The sequence below is a fragment of the Aedes albopictus genome, chromosome 3, assembly GCF_035046485.1.
Source record: "Aedes albopictus strain Foshan chromosome 3, AalbF5, whole genome shotgun sequence".
Lineage (NCBI taxonomy): Eukaryota > Metazoa > Arthropoda > Insecta > Diptera > Culicidae > Aedes > Aedes albopictus.
In genome coordinates this window covers 77,881,710-77,897,347 of record NC_085138.1, presented here as the reverse complement: position 1 = coordinate 77,897,347, position 15,638 = coordinate 77,881,710, and the positions used below count along the sequence as shown (strand labels likewise).

Genomic DNA, 15,638 nt, shown 5'->3' with positions numbered 1-15,638 from the left:
GTGGTGTAAGGCAAGGTGATCGCGATGACTTCAAGAAATTCGGCGCAGATTCAGTGAGTTCTTGAAATATATTTTAAACCCCTTCAGATTCAGTTTTTGTATCGATCATACACAGACCAAGTATATAACTGCATCTCCATTGTTATCTCGGACTGGAGCTTTTGTTACAAGATTTATTGAGCTGTTTTTGGGCTGCAAAATGGTGAGTTGAAATTGTCAACTTGACAAGCCGTCAGCCAAGAGTTGTGTGCTTAGCTGAAAGTGCAGCCTGGCATATGGCTTCAAGTACACATGGTCTAATATTTGACAAGGAATGAAATGAAGATCAAACATCCGTTCAACACTAATGAAAATTCGATCGAGTCAAATAAGACGTTTGAGCATTAGTTTCTTTTTGGACAGATGTTTGACCCTGTGTACTAGGATCTTATGTTGTCTTTCTGACATCAGCCGAGCCAAGGAACGGTCTGTTCTGGCATCCAGTGGCTGAACAAAAAAATACTGCATTATGCCCAGCTAAATCCTGGAGGAATCCCTGTATGAAATTCTGGAAGAATTCCTGCAGGAATCTCTAGAGAACTTCCGAGAGAAATACCTAGAGCAAATTTTGCAGAAATCCATTGAGAAATTCCTGGGGGAATTCCTGGACGAATTTTTGAAGGAATTATTGGAGTAATTATTAGAAGAATTCCTGGAAGAGTCCCTAGAGGAATTCTGGGAAGAATCCCTAGAGAAAATTTTGAAGAAAGCCATTGGGAAATTACCGACAGAATTCCTAAACGAATTTCTGGAGGAATTCTTAGAGGATTTTCTGGAGTTATTCCTGGAGGAATCCTTGGAGGAACTCCCGGAGGAATTCCTTGAGGAACGAAGCAATTCCTGATTAATCTCTGGAAAAACTCCTGGATAAATTCCTTGAGGGATTCCTGAAGGAATCTCTAAACTAATTCCTGGAGGTTTCCTAGGTAAAATTCCTGAAGGAATCCCTAGAGGAATTCCTGGAAGAATTCCTTGAGGAACCCCATGAAGAATTCTTGAAGGAATTTCTAGAATTATTTCTGAAGGAATCCCTGGAAGATTTCTGGAGAAAGTTCTGGAAAAAATGTTGTAGAAAGTTCTGTACGTATTCCTGAAGGAATGTCTGAATTAGTTCATGAAGGAATTCCTTTATTATTCAATTCCTGGAGGAATTTCTGGACAAATTCCATGCGAAATTCATGGAGGAGTTCCTGGAGGTAATTCCTGGAGGATACCCCCAGACGGATACCTGGAGACTCTCAAATGATGTTTTATACAAAATGCTTCCTGGAATTCCTGGATAAATTTCTAAATAATTTTGAGTAAAAATTTCTGAACAAATTTCTGAAAGAAAATGCTTCAGAAATACTTCATGGAGAAATCTCTGTGAAGAAATCTCTAAAGGAGTACCTGTAGAAACATCTAAAAGAATCCGTGAAGAAATTCATGAAGGACACATCAAAATAGAACAACTGGAACAATCATTGGAGGAACCTCTAAAGATATCCCAGAAGAAATTGCTGGAGGAATTCGACGAAGCATCCTTTTTATGTTGGGTAACTTAGCACTGAGAAATTCAGAGGCGCATTGTGGCAGGAAATGTTCTTACTTTGGACTCCGCAGAACTCTACGATCGAATAAAGTTCGCCGTAACACGAAGTTAACCATCTACAAAACGCTGATTAGACCGGTCGTCCTCTATGGGCACGAAACATGGACCCAACGTGCAGAGGACCAACGCGCCCTTGGAGTTTTCGAACGGAAGGTGTTGCGTACCATCTACGGCGGAGTGCAGATGGAGGACGGGACTTGGAGAAGGCGAATGAACCACGAGCTGCATCAGCTGCTGAGAGAACCAACCATCGTCCATACCGCGAAAATAGCAACCCGACTAAAATGGTTCTCGAGAGTCATCCGACCGGTACAAGAAGACGTGGAGCGCAGCGAGCTAGGTGGGTCGACCAAGTGGAGGACGATCTGCAGACCCTACGCAGAGTGCGGAACTGGAGACAAACAGCCATGGACCGAGTGGAATGGAGTCGGCTACTATGTACAGCAGAGGCCACCCCGGCCTTAGCCTGATCGGTAAGTAAGTAACTTAGCACAGTGATCAATTCTAGCTTATGTTTAAATACCTAAAGGGTAAAGGCGAAAGTAACATGATCGATTTCTCTTCTTCGATCCTCTCTTCTTCAAATGAAAGTGTTTTTTTTTTATCAGGAACTACATATTAAATACAAATTAAATACAAATTCCAAATTATGAATATCCTTGTTTTGTACCCATTTTATTTCAACGTAAATTTGTTAGCGTGGACCCTACCAAACTGACATTTTCAGCGCCATTAAGCTTCAGCCATTTGCTTTCCGCTGTGTAACAGTCGAATTGAAGCAATGATCGTCGAATCAATAGGAAGCTAGCCAAAAATGAACCATAAGCTAATACCGTACAACTATTGAGTCTGAAACCAAGCACTTGTAGGTGGGGATTTTTTTTATTGTCAAATTGCTACGAAGGTTCTCAGAATTTAATTCAGTTTTTTTTCACATGTAGGTTTCATATATATATGAACAAAAACTAAATTAAAAAAAAAATCAGGGATGCCTAATTCTCCGGAAAACTCCAGTGGAAAACAATCATTTTCCACAGACACCACCTGTTTTGAAAAATCATAACTCAAGAACAAAGCATCGTAGACACATTTTTTTTTGTAAAATCATAAGCAAATTTTGTCAGAAATAAAAGTAAATACAAATTAAAATTGTTTTCCACAACCTTCGTACCAATTTGTACGATAATATAAAAAATAAATTTCAAACAGAGCTACGTCCAGAATTTCCCGCAGATTTGTCCTAAGATTTGTCCAAGAAAGCCTGTTAAGATTTCTCCCGTAAGTTCCACGGGAATACCTTCAGGATTTCATCAAGAATTTCTCTAGAAATTCCTTTAAGCATTTCTCATGAATTCTTCCAGGTTTTCCTCGCGAATTCCTCCAGGAGCTTGCCGAGACTTTCTTCAGGAGATCATCGGGAATCCCTCTAGAAGAATTTCTTAAATATTTTCTAGAATTTTCACGGGCATTTATTTAGGGGTTCCTCGGAAATTTATCCTGGAGTTCTTAAAGATTTTTTTAGGAGTTCCTCGGGATTTTCTTTAGGTTTCATTTCATTTCATTTATTTAGTTAACATCAAATTCATGATACATAATACTGAATCAACAATTTGCCGCCATAGTACTCGATTTGCAGCTGCAGCTCTCCAACGTCGGTCACGCCCAACACTCGCCAGATCACGCTCCCCCTGGTCCGCCCATCGTGCTCTCTGCGCTCCACGCCTTCTTGTGCCAACCGGATCCGTTGCAAACACCAGCTTTGCAGGGTTGTTGTCCGGCATTCTTGCAACATGCCCTGCCCACCGTATCCTTCCGGCTTTGGCCACCTTCTGAATGCTGGTTTCGCCGTAAAGTGCAGCGAGCTCGTGGTTCATCCTTCTCCGCCACACACCGTTCTCCTGCACACCGCCGAAGATCGTTCTTAGCACGCGTCGCTCGAAAACTCCGAGTGCTTGTAGGTCCTCCTCGAGCATGGTCCATGTCTCGTGCCCGTAGAGGATCACCGGTCTTATTAGCGTTTTGTACATGGTGCATTTGGTGCGTGGGTGAATCTTTTTCGACCGCAGTTTCTTCTAGAGCCCGTAGTAGGCACGACTTCCACTGATGATGCGCCTTCGTATTTCACGGCTCACGTTATTGTCAGCCGTTAGCAAGGAACCGAGGTAGACGAATTCTTCTACCACCTCGAAAGTATCCCCGTCTATCGTAACATTGCTGCCAAGGCTTGTCCTGTCTCGCTCAGTCCCACCTACCAGCATGTACTTTGTCTTAGCCGCATTCACCACCAGTCCGACTTTTGCTGCTTCACGTTTCAGGCGGGTGTACTGTTCTGCCACCGTTCCAAATGTTCTAGCAATATTATCCATGTCATCCGCAAAACAGACAAATTGGCTGGATTTCGTGAAGATCGTACCCCGGCTGTTGAGCCCGGCTCGTCGCATAACACCTTCCAGGGCGATGTTGAATAGTAGGCAGGAAAGTCCATCACCTTGTCGTAGTCCCCGTCGAGATTCAAATGAACTGGATAGTTCACCCGAAATCCTTACGCTGTTTTGCACACCGTCCATCGTTGCTCTTATCAGTCTAGTCAGCTTCCCGGGAAAGCTGTTCTCGTCCATAATTTTCCATAGCTCTGTGCGGTCGATACTGTCGTATGCCGCTTTGAAGTCGATGAACAGGTGATGCGTTGGGACCTGGTATTCACGGCATTTCTGGATGATTTGCCATACGGTGAAGATCTGGTCCGTTGTCGACCGGCCGTCGCTGAAACCGGCTTGGTAACTTCCCACGAACTCATTTACTTTAGGTGAAAGACGACGGAAGATGATCTGGGATAGCACTTTGTAGGCGGCATTCAAAATGGTGATCGCTCGAAAGTTCTCATCTCACACATTAACTTGTCGCCTTTCTTGTGGATGGGACAGATTATCCCTTCCTTCCACTCCTCCGGTAGCTGTTCGGTTTCCCAGATCTTGACTACTAACTGGTGCAGACAGGTGGCCAACTTTTCCGGGCCCATCTTGATGAGTTCTGCTGCGATACCGTCCTTACCAGCCGCTTTGTTGTTTTTGAGCTGGTGGATGGCATGCTTAACTTCCCTCAGCGTGGGAGTTGGTTCGTTCCCGTCCTCCGCTGCACTGGCGTCGTCGTTTCTTCCGGTGCCGTGGGCTCCCGTGCCTACGTTCTCCACGCCGTTCAGGTGCTGATCGAAGTGCTGCTTCTACCTTTCGATCACCTCACGTCCGTCCGTCAAGAGGCCTCCGTCTTTATCCCTGCATATTTCGGCTCGCGGCACGAAGCCGTTGCGGGATGCGTTGAGCTTCTGATAGAACTTCCATGTTTCTTGGGAACGGCACAGCAGTTCCATTTCTTCACACTCCGCTTCTTCCAGGCGGCGCTTTTTCTCCCGAAAGAGGCGGGTCTGCTGTTTCCGCTTCTGTTTGTAACGTTCCACGTTCTGTCGAGTCCCTTGCTGCAGCATTACCGCCCTCGCTGCGTTCTTCTCCTCCAAAACCGTTCTGCACTCTTCGTCGAACCATTCGTTCCGCCGATTCCGTTCCACGTACCCGACGGTGCTCTCGGCTGCGTCGTTGACGGCTACTTTCACTGTACTCCAGCAGTCCTCTAGAGGGGCCTCATCGAGCTCGCCCTCGTATGGCAACGCGGCTTCGAGATTCTGCGCGTATGCTGAGGCGACATCCGGTTGCTTCAGTCGCTCTAGGTTGTACCGTGGCGGTCGCCGGTACCGTACATTGTTGATGACGGAGAGTTTTGGGCGCAGTTTGACCATCACCAGATAGTGGTCGGAGTCGATGTTGGCGCCACGATAGGTCCTGACGTCGATAATGTCGGAGAAGTGCCGTCCGTCAATCAGAACGTGGTCGATTTGAGATTCCGTCTGCTGTGGTGACATCCAGGTGTAACGATAAGGGAGGCTGTGTTGGAAAAAGGTGCTACGTATGGCCATATTTTTGGAGGCGGTGAAATCGATGAGGCGTAGGCCATTTTCGTTCGTCAGCTGGTCAGCTAAACATTCCAATCGTCGGTCTGAATTCCTCCTCCTGGCCTACCTGAGTGTTTAGATCCCCTATGATGATCTTGGCGTCGTGGTTTGGGCAGCGGTCGTACTCGCGTTCGAGCTGCGCGTAAAATGCGTCTTTGTCATCATCAGTGCTTCCGGAGTGGCTTAGATGCCAATCCACAACACACTCGCGTTTGTGCCCACTAACTACAAGTGAGAGCGAATTATTGAAGCCGAAACTTACTCTCCCACTCCGTATACCTAGCTCAGAGCAGTTTGTTTTGCTAGTGTCTAACTAGTATGCTTTGAGAGCTCGGCATGCTCGCATGCCAGAAAAGTGCAATATATATCATTATACCCTTTTTTGCGTCTCTCGGTGCAGTTGGTCGCCTGACTGCTTTGATCAGGAGAGTATGGAGAGCTTGCTCTCAGGAAAGCTGTACCCCATTGCTTGAACGTTTGTTTTCTGTTCACCTTCAAGGTGGCTTTTTGATGAAAAATCATGAACAAAAGCGAAGTAGAAGGCGTAATCCAACGTACTATGATTTTCTGGTCGATTTTTCTAATTTGTAGATGGTATGGATATTATTGCCGGCTTTATAAGCGAAGCAGCAAAGATAAACTGTTGTATAAACCTTTTGCTCTCGGTACATTGTAGTTTTATAAATAACTAGCTGTCCCGGCAAACTTTGTCTTGCCCGGTTGTGGTGGTTTGACAACTGTTGATGTCATTGCAGCACCGCACTCTAGATTGGTTTTATTTCGATCGTGTTGAATTTCTTCCCAACTCATCAGTAATCAGTGATTTCACAATTTTCCTACTTTTATACTTGATTTTCTTAACTTTTTCTACTTATAAACACAGCCACCATGAATACGAATCAAACCATGCAAGAGTCATCCTGATCGGTCCACCCGTTCGTGAGTTTTGTTGCCTCAAAGGGATTTAAAACTCATTTATATATATATAGATTAGGCCTGTCCAGCTTTTCAAAAATGTTCTTTGATTCTCAAGTCCACCCCCATATTTTGATTGGCATCCTAAAAGAAGTAACTGGTCAAAATTTCAACCAAATCCATTGAAATTAAGAGGTGCATCAAATCAATTTTGTGTTTTTCGACTATTTTTGAACTTCAAAAAATCATAACTACGCTGAAATTTGTCAAAACTTAATTCTTTTGGCAGAAATTGAAAGCTATACTTGTTTGCTACAATTTCTCCGAACAACGTGTGCCAATAAAATTGAAGGAAACATGTGTTATTATCACATTTGTAATCAGAAAAACCTTAAAAAGTTTATTTTTTGTTATATTTCGTTCTGGAACACCCTAATATACGTAACAACTTGGATTTTTTAAAACGGCACCATATTCTCCAATGTTTTTTGGTTATTTTCTTCTTGGACACCAATGATGTAGGAGTTGAGCGAAAAATACTAAAATTCGCGAAAGCCAAATGTGACCCAAAAACTAGCTTTTCGGGTGCAATCACGCTTTGGCGCGCAAAAAGTGGCATCGCGTCAGCACTGATATGATAGCTAACACCTGTCATCACGCTTGTTTGTTATCACCCGTGGTAGGGGGTAGTCAAGGCAAACTACAAGGAAGCAAAGCTACTACGTTCAGTACAATTTCGCGCCACAGCGTGATTGCCCCCAAAAAGCTAGTTTTTAGGCCACATTTGGCTTTCCCGAATTTTAATATTTTTTGCTCAACTCCTACAGCATTGGTGTCAAAGAAGCAAATAACCAAACAACATGAGAGAATATGATGCCGTTTTAAAATATCAAACTTATTACGTTTATTAGGGTGTTCCAGAACAAAATCTATCAAAAAATCAACTTTTTAAGGTTTTTCTGATCACATATGTGATAATTACACATGTTTCCTTCAATTTTATTGGCACACGTTGTTCATAGAAGTTGTAGCAAACAAGTATAGCTTTCTATTTCTGCCAAAAGAATTAAGTTTTGACATGTTTTAGTGTGGTTATGATTTTCTCAAGTTCAAAAATAGTCGAAAAACATAAATTTGATTTGATGCACCTCTTAATTTCAATGGATTTGGCTGAAATTTTGACCAGTTACTTCTTTAAGGATGCCAATCAAAATATGGGGGTGGACTTGAGAATCAGAGAACATTTTTGAAAAGGTGGACAGGCCTAATATAGATATATCTATAGATCTAAGGAGTATCGTGGACAGGCGATGCAAGGATGCTGGCTAACACCCTGCTGCATTGGTGTTTACCATTAATCTAGACTGTACTTTCAATAGATGTATCATTGTATCATCCTAGGATGTATCAAGTAACCTGTCACGGTCGCCATATCATAAGAACTCTTTTGGCGTTCCTATGTAGATTAAAACTACAGAAAGTGTTTTACTAAATCAAGCGATTGAATTGATTGAATTTTGTCAAAGTAGGGTAAAAGCTCCCTTAATGGAGGTAGTACCAATAGTGGTGGTAGTGACAATTTAGCACTATTTTGACCAAAAAGCTTGCAAATGACATTTTTAATAGATGCATCATACCTAATTAATAACATTAATTCAGTTTTGTGTTCAGGGTTTGGCGGAAAACCTATCTATATATACAGGGTGTTAGGTTCCTGAGTGCAAACTTTTTAAAGGGTGATAGAGGACCATAAATGGTGAAAAAAATGTTCTACGCATATGGTCAAATCTCAACCGTTACGTAGTTATTGAACTCCCCATGTTTTTGACGCTTATTGCCTTAATTGGCTATAACTTTGAAATGGTCAAACTTATCGCACTTTTTTAACCCTTATTCGAAAGATTATTGAATTTTCTATCAAATGGCATCTTTGAACCGATCGGTTTAGTTAAATAACTAAGTTTTCTAGAGCAAATAGCCTAAAAGTTGTGTTTTAATTTGTTTTTATCAATTATCTTTGAAAAATGCGTAATAATTTAAAATTCTTTATTTGGCAAAGTTGTCGCCCCTGTTTCACTCGACAATTCGTTCTTTGACATCAAACTTCTATCTCTTATCGTTTTCTTGCAATTTCGATTTAAACGTCGCATTTCAGATCAGAAATTTGCAATCGTCATGGAAAGCACTTTTTTGCGCACTGTGCCGCACATTCAAATCAAAATTGCAAGAAAACGATGAGAGTTAGAAGTTTTGTGTCAAAGAACAAATTGTAGAGTGGAACAGAGGCCACAACTTTGCCAAAGAAAGAATTTTAATTTATTACGCATGTTTTAAAGATAATGGACATAAACAAATAAAAACACACTATTTTTAGCTATTTTGCTCTAGAAAACTTAGTTATTCAGCTAAACCAATCGGTTCAAAGATGCCATTTGATAGAAAATTCAATAATCTTTTGAATAAGGGTTAAAAAAGTGCGATAAGTTTGACCATTTCAAAGTTATAGCCAGTTAAGGCAATAAGAGTCAAAAACATGGGGAGTTCAATAACTACGTAACGGTTGAGATTTCACCATATGCGTAGAACATTTTTTTCACCATTTATGGTCCTCTATCACCCTTTAAAAAGTTTGCACTCATGAACCTAACACCCTGTATATATAAATGCAGTGGCATACGTGGGACCGCACATAACTTGCGAACGGGTGGTCCGATTTGGGTCATCTAAGTTTTGTTCTGCTTGTTTTCTCCCAAGGAAGGTTTATGAGGCCTAAAACATGGGAAAATTGAGAGTTTTTCAAAATCGGGTTTTCATACATTTTGAACGGGGACTTGGGCGCTTGGCTAGGGACTTGAAACGTCAAAAAACGCTGTAGGCAAGACAAAGTTTGCCGGGTACAGCTAGTTTTAAATAATTATTTTCCACAACTTTTTTGCTCCTTTGCACCTATAGTGGTGGTAGTGTTCCTATAGTGGTGGGTCGCATAAGAATTCAACGGGATGCGCCACTATAGGAACCAATGTTAAATTTTACCTCCATAATAGGAACCATGTACCTATAGTTGGTGCAAGTGATTTATTAGCAAGAACTTAAATAAACAATGGTTTTTACATTTTTCTTAGCAAATTTAAGTGAGAAACTATCGATTAACGTTTTCAAACCTTTTTTTTTTGGTATTATAAATTTTATTCAATTATTTTAGCACAAGGAGCTTCTAATAGCACCACTATTGGTACATTTACCCTATAAAAATGTCAGCTCTGTCCGAATTTCTTTGCCAACTTCAAATGACCTGTCACGGTCGTCATGTCACAAGGGTACCATTTTGACCTACCCTGGATATATTTGTCTATAATCAGTTTTGTCAAATTAAATGATTTGTAAAAGCTTAGGAGTGGATGCTAACATATGCTGAGTTGATGTTCACCTCTGAACTATAGTTCAGAAAGGGTTTTGTTGCTTCGTAAACTACCCCTCTTGGCATGTCAGTCCCATGTCGTTTCTAATGTGAATCATATTTTTGTCTCTGACGAGCTCATTTAAAATAAATTTGATATTTTTCTTGCCTCATTTCACAGCTCAATGTTCCACGAAAAGATTATGCACGAATTGAATACATTTTTTCGAAAACAATCGGAGTTATAATGCAAAACGTAAGCACTTTGAAAAACAACATGGGACTGACATGCGAAGAGGGGCAGTAAACGTGTGGTTAGAGTTGTTGGACATTTGAAGAGTGAAGAGTTTTCATTCATTGTAAAGGATGTGATATCTATTTCCCACTGAACATCAAACAACGCATCCAAAATTTGGTAAAATAATTTTATTCTTTGCTCCAAATTGTTGCCTTTTTCAGTGTAAGATTTGAGGGTATTTATTCCTTTTTGTTTGTTGAACCATTGCTCGGTCTTTCGATTTTCGAGATTGCGTTCTACCAAAATCACCAACGAGGTATGCTTTCAACTTTTCAGCCAATACCTCCTCTACATAAGATTGGTTACCTCTGTCGTCAAGCTATCTCTCTCTATCACACTTCTTGTTAGTACGCTTCTTGTTTTTCATATGGATCTTTGAGATCAAAATCATCATCGTCAGCGAAGAAGCCGTCCTCTCTTTCTTTTCTCTAGCTCAATTTGGAGGATGTTCACAACGAATCGAATTCTAATTGGGTTCGCGACTTAATAAGCGCAATTTATTTGGTTTTAAGAGTCCTATCGTTTTGCTGTTTTTTTGGTTTCTAATATCTCTGGTGTCTACTAAATTGCAATCAAGCAGAAAAATAGAGCAAAATAAATAAAAATAAGCTTGCTAAACTATATAAATCTACAGACGATCCGCCGGTACGGAATGATAGCTCCATAGTGTACCGATCGGACCATTCGATCTTTTTCTTTTACAAACAAACGACACAAATTTATATCATTTATGATATGGTAATATATAAAAAATATTGTTCCTATATACAGTAGGGATCTCTTTTTTTCTTCTTAAGTTTCCTGTAAAGCTCAACAGTTCACAACTATACTTTCGATAGTGCCCCTCGGATTGCGGGTGTTCATGGTTACAAATTCTTTTGAAGTCACTCATCTTGCTGAGTGTATAGACAAAAGGTCGAAAGGGCGAAATGTCGAATAAACAATAGGTTCATGAAAAAATCAACAAATGTTGCCTATGATTTCCTTTTTTCGCCTTCTTTGATGTTGTCGACGTTTCGTCCTTCGACCAAGTGCCGTATGATTTGACAGCTGATATCCAGTGCAAAGTGTGACATATGTCAGTTTTCAATTCTCGAACAATTTCGGTTTCACCAACTCCTGCACCAAGCTGGCGAGGCAATGGTCGTTCCCCAAACAGTTAAAATTTCGGCCTTTTTCCGTTCCGCTTTACAGACTATATGAGGAGAAAAAAAAATACACAGGACAAAAACCACAGCTAAAAAGGTAACACTAAATTAACAGTGACATTCGGGGAGCGACCATTCGGGAATGATCCGTGCAGCTTCGCTTTTTGAGTGTTTTTTTTCTTCTTCGTATTCTCTAAGGGTGAGCAAATCTTACACGAATGTCTTAAATTTGATTCACTGAACGGCAGTGAATATACGAATCAAGTCCAAATTGTTGTGCCAATTATCAGCCAATGCTTAGTTTTGCTATTATATGTCAATAATATCACACTTTTGCCGAGTAAAAGCCTTATTTCGCTGTCAAGAGGGGCGAGAAAAACGATTTGCCTCTAGAAGGGATAGTTATAGAGTAGTTCTATAGATAATAATGATTAGAACACTATTCGAATAGATTACTTCCGTCAGATATAACCTCCAAATTGCATTTCTTTTTCTATTTGTTTTTGTATAATCATGTTTTCCTGGATACTTATCAGAACTAAAATATTTCGTTGAATTGCTCTAGTTTTCCTGGTATGGGTAAACATTGATGAAACTTTGCCTACAATTAGCTAAGAGTGCAATGTTTACGTTAATAAACTTTGTCAGTATCTGTCAAGTGGATATCGAAATCGCATCAAAACAAGAAGAAATTCGCATACAAATAAAAATCAACAATTCCAACTGCGTTACACAGATGGCTCAAGAAACATCTCGTCATTTAACGGTGTACGAGATTGACTCCATTATCAAGGATAACAAGTCGTCCAAAAACCGGTCCGGAAGCGGTTGAAAACTGCCAACGACAAGTGCCGGCAAGAAGCAGGGGTGTAAGATCCTACCCCCTACGCCCACCCAAAAATGTACACCTGCGCGCCATCTACTGTTGGTTCTAATTTGTAAACATCTTTTGTTTAACGATTTATAAACATCAACAGTGACACAAACATCAGTGTTTTTCTCTCAATGTTGATGCTTATGAACAGTGTTTTCGATAATAATCGAAATTTCTTGAGTCTTAGGGTCTGTTCCAATTCGAGAATTAAAACTATTTTTCACTGTCAAAACTAAGTAAAACCTATTTCTAATTCACCAATTGGAACAGACCCTTAGGGCATCTCCAGGAGCGTTATAAAATGTATGGGAGTTTTAAAATGCATCTGGAACTGCATCTTGACCATCTTCAGCAGGCGTTTCAAGTGTATAAATTCGAACAGTTTTGTTTCAAAATTTGTAACTGGCATACGACCCCGTTCTATTTTTGCACAAATTTGAAACAAGATTTTGACGCGTTCTATTTATGTTGTTGCCATGGCAAATCATATGTATGCCCTCTGGGCAGGGATGGAAAATGTCGCGAAATTTCATGAACAAATGTCATGACATTTTTCTGTTTACACCACTTCCGGTGTAAATTTCTGCTCGTTAGCATCACCCATCCATAATGCTGATTAGACATGGATAATGAATGATGTCGTCGATTTACATTTCCTACTCGGTGCAGTGAAATCAGCAAATAACGAAATGACATTTTTGTGACATTTTCCATCCCTGCCTCTGGGAACATCATTCTACCGAGTCCAACGGGGTTTATGATTTATTAGGTTGTTGTCAAATAATTTTACCGATTTCCGTAAGAAGTATGCAGGATTTAGAACTGCTGCTGAAGACGCCCATGTTTGAGTTCTATTTTTGAAAGTTACAAATTTTGTAACCGTTTTAAAAATATAACTAGAACTGAAACGCTCCTGGAGATGCCCTTAGTGTTAAATTATCCGCACATTTGAGCAAAATAATCACCCAGGGAGTTTTCAATTTTCAGCCGATTTCCGCACTTCAAACAAAATAACAACAAAAACAAACGAGAGTATAGGCTAATTTTTCATAATGATGAAAACAGAACACTGTTTTCTTGTCGGAATGACATTTTTCAATCTATTATGATGAATATAACTTTCTGTATATTTTAATCGCATATTGACTTGCTTTTAGCATGATAAAACGGTATTAAAATCACTTTTGCAAACGAAAATTGCAAAAGGATTACGTCTTTTTACTGGTTCTAAAACATGATGAAGGGTAGGCGCAATTTGTTCCCAGTTGACAGCTAACTTACACCCCTGGCAAGAAGGCGTTGAATTTGTTCAAGTGTCAACTGAATCTTCAGAACCGTTAAATATTTTGACGAATACGGTGGATGATTCAAATTGCTATGTCGAAAAACGTGTCAGCTATACCGGAAGTGTCTATACCGTCTACACCGGAAGGAACGAAACCGAGCTGCAGTCGTGAGGGCTAAACTTCGCAAAACACCTAAGATATTCGAGAACAAATTGGTTTTGAAGAAACAGTGGATAAATTAAATACCAAAAGTTGTCGACGCAGACAGATCCATGATTGATTCAATTGATGAGCTGTGTCGTTTGACAGCTGATCGATAAGATCGATCATCGATCTTACTGATCAATATTATCAAACGACCTCTAGCGTGCGCAGTTTTTTGTTTTTTTTACTCACTCTCCTAAACAAACACGAGAAAAAATAAAAGAGGGGGCAAAATGCGAGCATACTGTCGCAGCCATAACCTCTCTTGAAATGTTGAATGTCATGAGACAGTGCCAATGTTTTGATGCAGTGAGTGTCAAATGAGTTCCCTTCTAAATAGATTACTGTGAACGGAAATCTTTATCCATTCAACGTGTCAAAAACAACCCTTTTTAGGGTTTTACATTATGATCATTTTCTTCAAAAAGTCATTACATTGACCATAGTATGAAGCAATGTGTAATCTTTGACGATATCCAGGACACATGTAAACAAGAACGTGACAGAGCGAATGACATCCGGTAAAATCTGTTTGGAGGTTAGTTTCGACGGATATATTCTACGGAGAAGACTCAACGAGACCATGTGTCTCCATTCCTAAATCATCTTTTTCAAAATCAACCTAAACAAAAGCTGCTCCATCTCCTATACTGTTGCCATGTTTCACAGAGCAATAGTGTTGTTGATTGCAATTTTCGCGGGGTTTGCCACTTACAAAAATAGTCTTTTCCTTCGTTCAGCCCTAATGCATCCAATAAAATCTCCTGTCCGGTTTCGAATTCTGAACCATCTTCTTCCAAGTTTGTTGGTTTCTTGTATACAAAGTTTATCCAAAAAATAAATACATAAAATGAAAACATTACCTTTTGTTTGATTTCAGGTTTGGTTTTGGATTTGGTATGGCTTCTTTTTCTTCTTTAACTTTTTTGGTTTTGAGCAGTGTTTGTGTCTTTACTGTTGCTTTTCTTTTGTTTCAGTGTTTCACACTACTTTGTCCTGCGTGGTGTGATGCGTTGATGGCTGATCCGGCGATCCATTCTCGACGTTCCCACCTGCTACTTTGATTGGCACATGCTTCGTTTTCTCCTTCCCGAGTTATTGCTATTCAAGTTTGTGTCTTCGACCACGTGCTCAGTTCAACTCATAAGCGCAATACATTATGATGCTGGGATTATTACAACGCAGTATTTTCTTCCGATTAGGTAAGTATAAGTGTCGAATAGTTGCAATAGGTGAATTTCTAAGAGTGATCTAACAATGTTCAATTATGGCAACGTGATCCGAAAGGTGGTGTGCTCTGCACTTCTTCGTAGATTCGAATATTTTGCTCAAATTTTTAGGTATTCTTTGGTGTCAAGCCGCTGCAGTTTTAACAACAACCATTGGAGTCTATAACGGTGCGCGATCAGTTCAATCAAACATAGCCATCGAAGTGGTGGGTACGACCTCGAACAGCATTTGGAAGAAGAGAGTGAAGTTGTCTGCAAAGATGACATGGTAAAGAGGATTAGTTGATTAAAACACAGAATAAGAAATGGGGAAATGGCAACTTTGTTTAGTTGTCGCTGTAAACGTCAAATGATTTGTCACGGTCGCCATGTCATGAAGGCTCTTTTGGCGTAAAGATCTCGTCAAATCGAACGATGCATGGATTTCTGATGATGTTTTGGAAAAATATTGGATTCAAATTTTGTACTGTTGGATTTGTATTGAACTAAAATTTGCTGAAGAAACAAATATCGAAAAAATCCAACTTTAAGAATGTCTCAGCTAATGTGACGGTCGCCATGGCACAGTTGAGCTCATTAGACGTGCATGGGTGCAGGTTTGAAATTATTCAAAGCAGTATTACAGAAATCAAACAATGATTTGACTTCAGAATG

The 15,638-nt window shown here is 40.2% G+C and overlaps 1 protein-coding gene across 3 annotated transcripts in view; it reads right to left on the bottom strand.

Annotated features, from left to right (window-relative positions):
- Nucleotides 1-10,356: 10,356 nt before the first annotated feature.
- Nucleotides 10,357-15,638, bottom strand: part of LOC109402030 (b(0,+)-type amino acid transporter 1) — a 230,332-nt gene continuing 225,050 nt past the window's right edge. For all 3 annotated transcript variants that reach the window (XM_062857104.1, XM_062857103.1, XM_062857102.1), the window contains one exon: nt 10,357-15,236. In XM_062857104.1, coding sequence (XP_062713088.1) covers nt 15,166-15,236 — 71 coding nt within the window. In that variant the 3' untranslated portion in view covers nt 10,357-15,165. The remainder of the gene's footprint in view (nt 15,237-15,638) is intronic.